This window comes from Poromitra crassiceps (genome assembly GCF_964638095.1).
Source record: "Poromitra crassiceps genome assembly, chromosome: 2".
NCBI classification, from domain to species: domain Eukaryota; kingdom Metazoa; phylum Chordata; class Actinopteri; order Beryciformes; family Melamphaidae; genus Poromitra; species Poromitra crassiceps.
Genome location: NC_139624.1, coordinates 86,763,117 through 86,770,729, shown reverse-complemented (window position 1 = coordinate 86,770,729; position 7,613 = coordinate 86,763,117). Strand labels below are relative to the sequence as shown.

Below are 7,613 nucleotides of genomic sequence, written 5' to 3'. Positions count from 1 at the left end.
TGTGCAAGGGGGAAGTGATGGGCGGAATGGCAGCTTTAATATCAGAGCGATTGCCTGCTGATAAGGCTAACGGCTGCAGAGAGGCGTGAGCGTCAGCCCTCCTCCGCAATAAACACTTTCATTTTGTTTGGTTGGAGTGACGGACGGAGAGATGGATGTGCGGAATAGACGACCTGAGGAGCAGAGGAGGGAGGGAGGGAGCACGTAAGAGAGAGAGAGAGAGGAGAGAGATCGAATGGATGTGGATTCTATTCAATATTAAGAGATCAATCAAGAGGGGGGTGAAATAAGCATTTTGTCAACTATACGCCTCCATTCGGCCAAAGAGGCAACATTATGATCACGTGACAGCACTGGCTGCTGTGCCATGTTGAAATGCAAAGTAGTTACACCCTAGGTGATTTGTTTCCCAATATTGAATTCATATGGGTACTACCAATAACAGCCCTGTGTAGTCTATCAGAAAAACGAATATTCATGACTTTAAGCACTGATGACTGCTGTCTCCACGATAATCAGTTTTGAATCGTTATTAGAATCTATGATGAGGAGCAGTGGAGAATTGCTTTAGTTTGCAGCATATGGTGGAGCAAAGCAACATTTTAATCAAATTATATCCAGCCACTTGACGAAGCGTGATGAGCACGTATGCTGAAGAGCAAGTTAAAGGGCAGGTAAAACCACGCTTACCGTAAGTGTGTGTGTGTGTGTGTGTGTGTGTGTATTTTATGTGTCTCTGTACTTTCACTTATTAGTGTGTGTCAAGGAAAGCCAAGGATATTGTGAATCGCTCTTCAGATTGCTGATTGAAATGGCCTCTTTCTCACGGTGTCTCTTACCAACTATAGTTCTGTTCTTCTTGTTAACCTACAAGAAATATCAAATGCTATGATAGAAACAATGCATGAATTCAAAATAGAGTAATTACTTCATTACTTAGCACAATACTAGCTCAATATAATAAAAGGATAATAATACAATTATGATGCCTGTAATGTTCATGTCTGCTTTGACCTATTTTTTATTTTATTTTATCTTTTCTTAGAACAATACAAAAAATAAAAACAAACAAGCTCAGACACAGGAAAGGAAAAGAAAGAAAAGGCATCTATATAATCGACATTCCAATATTACAACGTGGTGCTACCAGCCGCGTAAGGTGCTTATGTACTTGTAAGAGATGTGCATGGGATCCCACGCAAGGGGTCCATGAGAGATCGGCTGGGCGAGTCACTTGTTGCTTTTAACCTCGTCAAAGTAGGCCAGAAACGGGTCCCAGATAGCTGAGAATCTTTTAAGTGAGTTGGTCATCAGGAACCTGAGTCTCTCCATCCATATAACTGAGACCATGTCCGTCAGCCACAGCTGAAAAGAAGGTGGAGAGGGGCACTTCCATTCCTTCAGAATGAGTTTCTTGGCGACAGTCATCCCCTGTGTCAGACTGTTGCACAGCCATAGTGAGGCTCAGAGAGGATTCCGAGCAGCGAGTTCTGTACTGTACTGTACCAATCAAATATTTTTGGCTCAGAAACCAGATAGTGAAGGGCAGAACCAAAAAGCATGGGACAGTGTGCCCTCTGACACCTGACACATGTCACACAGTGGTGAGACAGAATGGAAGATCTTGTGCAACCTAGGCTTGGAATAGTGAAGACGGTGAGCGACTTTAAATTGGATCAGTTGGTGTCTGCTATTAACTGAGCAGAGTTGGATCACAGACAGACAATCCTGTCCCATATAATAATTTCAGATAAATTTCAGATAGATCAATGCCAAGTTCCTCCTGCCACGCTTCTCTAATCCTGTCAGTGGAGGCCATGGTACAGCTGTTAAACAGACATACAAATCTAGGAATAAGATGCTTGGAGTTTGGAGGGCTTAACAAAACATTAGAAAAAAACATGTTCATTTGGGAGAGCTTCAAAGTTATGAATCTTGGATCGAATATAATGTCTGATTTGTAGGTATCTGAAAAAGTGTGTGTGGGGCAACACAAATTTCCCTTTTCACTCCAGGCATGGTAGGTTTTGTCTGACTGTGAGGGTAAAAAAGAGTGATTAAAAGAAATTGGTGTGTGAACAAAAACATCTGGTATACTCAAAACACTCCTAACCTAACCTGGTTTAGAATTCTGACAGTTTTTCATAACAAAACTTATATTTCCGGGCTTTCCCGGGCTTCTCTAGCTTAGAAAATAACATGGCTGACAGGGATAGGGATGGGTATCGAACACCGTTATTATTTGGTACTGGTTCCTGATTGGTCGGAACCAGGAGTATTGATGTTCTAGTCGTTCGGTGCTGCTATAGTTTTTTGTTTTTTTTAATCGTCCCTAACGATGACGAAGCAGCACCAGGCGTTTGATGCTGCGTGTTTGTTTACACTCCTGTCCTGTCACTACGCTTGCTGCAGGTTTAAAAGATTTAAAAGATCAGTATTTGTTTCATGATAGGAGGCATCGCGTTGATAAAGTGAACGACTGCCCTGTGATGATTCACAGAGAAATCTCCGCCTCGCGTTGCACAAACTTCATGGTGCTTTAGTTTGCTGAATGACATATTTTCTGACAGTCACAGAATATTATGTGGACTTCACTTTGCCAACTCTGAATACAGAACAACAAACAGCGACGGTGTTCACTTCACCTGTAACGTTATGTTAGCTTGCAGGCAGCTAATGCTAGATCCCGAGTCATCCATTCAGCAGATAAAGTTTGTCCACAAACTCCACGTAACGTAATTCCATTGCGCTGGTTTGTTTAATAATCTTTTGAAAACTAACTAATTGAGCTGGCCTCCATTTTTTTTTGCTTTGACCTTTCCGTGGCTGGTTTGTAATAAATGTATCTATCTGAAATGTTCCGTGGCTGGTTTGTAATAAATGTATCTATGTGGAGCAGCAATGCTGTGTGTGGGCCTACATTTAAACATCAATAATTAAAGAGTTTCTGAAATTACTGATATCTTGTCTTCTGATATGGCTGTCTTTATTAATATTATTTAGCTGTTAGCCAGTACCTCTGTGCACAAAATTGTAATCATCCACATTCATGACATTTTGAGGAAAGAATTTCAGGTCATGGGGTAATCCTCCATTTTTATGTTCACCCAGTAGCAGTGAGAAACACGTGGCACGTGTATGCAATTTCAACTGCATGCAATTCCGACGCACATGAAAATGGAGCACACTTGAACACACATGAAAAACCTTCTGGCTTTACTGCGCTTTTGGACTACTGAACATCAGATGATTTGGCTCAAAGTGACTCGGAAACCAAAAAGAGCAGCTGGGATCAGATCTCGATATTGGAGATCAGACAAGATAGACTCAGACAATTCCTATTAAAATGGCTGGAGAAGCCTCTCTGAAATGAGACCTGACATCCATTTTCCACAGTCTGTCAGGAGTATTTGGTGGCTAATTTGAAGCTTACAAAATCTGTGCGTGCGCGCGCATGTGTGTGTGTGTGTGTGTGTGTGTGTGTGTGTGTGAGAGAGAGAGAGAGAGAGAGAGAGCGAGGAAGAGAGAGAGCGCTCCAAGGGGAGGTTAATATAAGGGGTGACCACAGAGAGATGCTCTGGGCTGTTATCTGTACAGTCAGTGACAGAACAAGCAATTCAATGGTTGTATTCTCACCGCGGCCCAGATCCATCCAGTCGCTAGCTAATGAGCCCGGCAAGTCCAGTGTATTTACATTTAAAGTGGCTGTTGCGGGCCTCTCCCTTCCCTCAGGTTGATTGGAGAGCCCTCCGCTTTGATTCACAAGTAAATACTGACCTTCAGGCTTCTTTGGTTTCGCCATAAGACGGTTTCATGTCAGCTTGTCAATCAAAATCCAAGCTGCAGCATGTGTTGATGTGTTGATTCCAGGCTACCCTTGCTGAGTTTGACTCTGTGTTGCCACCCCAGAGGGGTCCTCATTAGGACCAAAACGTTGTGTGACCTTTGAGCAGCTTCGCTCCCCCTGCCACCCACACCCTCACCCAGCTGGGCCCAATTACCTTCCTCATTACCCCCCCTCTTAAATAGCACCAGGACCGAGCAGGTACTGCAGCTATCTATGGAGAAGCCATTATGTCTGTGACTAAATACAGGGCCGGCAACATGAAATTAGTTTCATTTTGGAGATATGCCAGGTGAAGTCTTCCCTCGTCTCTCATTTGGATGTAATGACGCTACATTCGCTTCTTATGGTGGTCTTGTCTTTTTTTTCTCCACCCGATCCAGTCTATTTCTCTGATGTGGCATTCGAATGTAGCTGTAGAAAAGACTCTCAATGTATATTTGACCTTTCCTGCTCGCTCTCTCTCTCTCTATCCTGTATCCTCCTTTTAGCCATCCTTCAGAAAGTCCTGGCTGATGCTAAAATATAAGATGTCCCCTTTGCCGCCATGTTGGTGAGCTGATGGAATGATCAATGTTTGCAGGATCTTTAATAACGAGACAGAGAAAGAGAGATAGGGAGAGAGGGAGAGAGAGAAAGACAGAGAGAGAGAGAGAGAGAGAGAGACAGACGGAGAGATGGATGGTGATCCTAAAAGTAGCATGTTTAATTAGATGGAATGGTGCATACATTGTGGCCTGAGTGGAATCATTGGGATAGATTAAAATACTAATTAAACAGGCCCTCGCTGAATTTGGAGTGTGAGGTAGGGTTCAGCTCTTCAGGGTCATTTGCATAGCCTTCATCTGGGGAAATGGGATTTAAAGGACCTGCTCTCTTTCTCTCTCTCTCTTAAACTCTCACTTTTTTTCCTTTCCCATTACCAATCACATTCACATGCTAACAAACTTCAATTAAAATGATGCTCCATTTTTTCCCTTTCACTCTATAATTTGGCATAATCTATTAAGACCCCTTTGATTTTGTTTTTCAATATAGATGTTTCCATCAAAGTGAGGAAGGGGCGTTAAGTACAGGAGGAAAAGAAAAAAGAAAAATCAGCACAATGTGTGATCTTGAGCGACGGATATTTAACATGGCCTCAGTTTACTCTGATTTGCATGATAATATCTTTCCTGAACAAAGCTTTGGAAATAGCATGCCATATTTGATTAGATCAATAGATCTGAGGATCAAACTCGGCTTGTGTATTAATTACTGCAAGAACAAAAGGCGGCAGCTCGACTTATTGTGTGCTGTGAATCCACAGGCACTTTGTCTGCTTTCTGGCAATCTTCAGTCAGTCGTCAGTCCTTCTTGGAGTGTGTGTGTGTGTGTGTGTGTGTGTGTGTGTGTTGTGTGTGAACCTTTTCACACATAATTTTTTCTTTACTTCTCATTTTGCTGACCTCACAAAATGATATTGCATTAAATAAAATACCACCAAGAACTGCCGTCAGCTCGTGAACTGGTTTTAACCCTGAAGATCGTTTGGCTTGCTTTCTTGATGGAGATTTTTCTGTGTACGCCGGTCATTCTTCATGACCAGTTTGACATCTGACTTGTGCTGTTCTACCCATTGCATCATTCTCAGTTTCGCGAACTGCTTGCTCTGTACTGCAGCCCGCTCTGCTACTTTGTCATCCACTGCTCATACTCACACCTCCTCTGCTTTTGTCTCCCATGCAGTCCAACAGAAGCTGCAGCTGGAGAAGGAGACCGGCCTGAAGATACTGGAGGCTGGAGTTAGTGATGTAAGTTCTGCTCACTAAAAATATCTGTTGGATTATCCATTATTCAGATGTCTGTATGTACGTGCGTGCATGCGTGCTCTATCCGTGTGTGTGTGTGTGTGTGTGTGTGTGTGTGTGTGTCTGTTTCTGAAAGTGAGTATGTGTGTGTGTGTGTGTGTGTGTGTGTGTGTGTGTGTGTGTGTGTCTGTCTGTCTGTCTGTCTGTCTGTCTGTGTCTGTGTGCGCACACACGTGATCGTGTGTGTTTTCGGTGTTGAAAAGGCTCCTGGAACAGGAATCACTCATTGATTTGGACTTGTCTTGGCATCCGTATCACACCTGCAGCTTCAGTTGTACAGCCAAACACTAATCTTTGGCACAAATGAATTCCATCCAAACGCATATCCTTTTAAGTGTGCTGCTTTGATTACCCGTCTTTATAGCGCCTTTAGGCCTGTAAGAGCTGTTGTCACCATGGCAAATAAAACACAACAAGAGAAGAGCTCCCATGCGTGTTTCAAAGTTAAAGTAAGTGTTGATTGTCGCCACGGAGCAACAATAAGCAGATTATCTAGAGTGCTGTCACTTTGTAGGGAGCCCTAATGCTCCTGTGACATATTCATTGGAAAGAAATGAAGAGGAGAACAGAGGGGCACTTAGGATGCTTCAGATGAAAGGAGAGGAGATGTACATATATTCATTCAACACTGATAAATATTCATATGTATCAGAGGTAAGGATCTAATCAAGCAGCCGTCGATGGCGGCCTGCTAAATGAGTTTCTCTATGGAAATGAGACAGACAGCCTTAGACCCCGGAGCCGCCCTGATCATGAGGCATGCTGTGGCCTGTGCATCGCAGGACAGTTGCCATTGGCAACAGCCGTCACACACTGTACTGTATAAGCCAGATCATTTCCCTGTGTTCGTCTCTTCTGTCCTGTCTGCCTTTTGGTGTCACTGCCTTTCTTCGCCCGTCTGCCTCCCACTTATATCTTTTTTAACGCCGCATTTTCTCTCCTCATATTCTACATTGTCTCTTCTTTATCACCTTCCTCTCAATTATCTCTGATTCGCAATTTTTTTTCTTTCTTTCATGGCCGACTTTTGTCCTTTTCTTTGTCTGTCCCCCCTCGCCTTCCTTCCATGCTTTTATTCCCACTCAGACTGATTCCTGCGCTTAGCCAGCACCGGTACAGGGCTGTGTTTGTCATATTGGGCCTATTTGTAGATAATTAGCTGCAATAATAGCCTCTCTGCAGGAGCCAGGGTGAGGGAGGGAGGGGAGGAAGGATCTTTCTTCCACCTCATGGGGAGAAAATCTGCGCCAGACTTTGTTTGTGGAAATGCATGTTGAAGAAGCACAGAATTTACTGTACTACAAAAAAGAGTTGGCAACGTATACCCTGTAAACCCTCACAGAGCATTCATTAACAACAGCGTACATCAGCTCTAATCCGGATATATTGATCTCTCTAGTTTGTAGCCAAGAATAGAGACTTGAGGATCAGAAAATAGTTAGAGAGTGGTTTTGGACAGGAGAGCCTGTGGAGTGGGCTCTTCAAATGCATTAGTTTAAATGGTGTTCAACCAAAAGGCTGATTTCATACAGTAGATTGACCACAGTTACGAGTGAATATGCCAGAGGGTATGGGTCTCTACAGTGCACATTAGTGGGCAAAAATACAAGTATGCTGGATTCAATTGCTCAGTGAATACATGAGCAGGTAAGTAGAGGAACAAATTAAGCGAAGTACGGTACTTCTCAGCTGCCATAGTACCACTACCAACAGTAGCCTACGCCCTCTCCAGGCTCGTATAAAACCATCAGCGTGGTAGGTATCAGCAATCTAGTAAGAGAGTGGTGTCAGCGGAGGTCCAAAATGCGTGACCCATTAGCCAATGAACAGCCAGGATGGAGGCTTGCGCTACTTTTGAATGGTAAAATAAAGCTGATAATGTACAACTTGATTAAAAAAAATAAAACTTTCAAAGTACA

The 7,613-nt window shown here is 43.2% G+C and overlaps 1 protein-coding gene across 1 annotated transcript in view; it reads left to right on the top strand.

Annotated features, from left to right (window-relative positions):
• Nucleotides 1–7,613, top strand: part of ptprn2 (protein tyrosine phosphatase receptor type N2) — a gene marked incomplete at its 5' end in the record, with an annotated part of 195,651 nt that overhangs the window by 123,027 nt on the left and 65,011 nt on the right. The window contains one exon of the mRNA XM_083654591.1: nucleotides 5,573–5,637. Within this exon, the coding sequence (XP_083510717.1) occupies nucleotides 5,573–5,637 (65 nt within the window). The remainder of the gene's footprint in view (nucleotides 1–5,572; nucleotides 5,638–7,613) is intronic.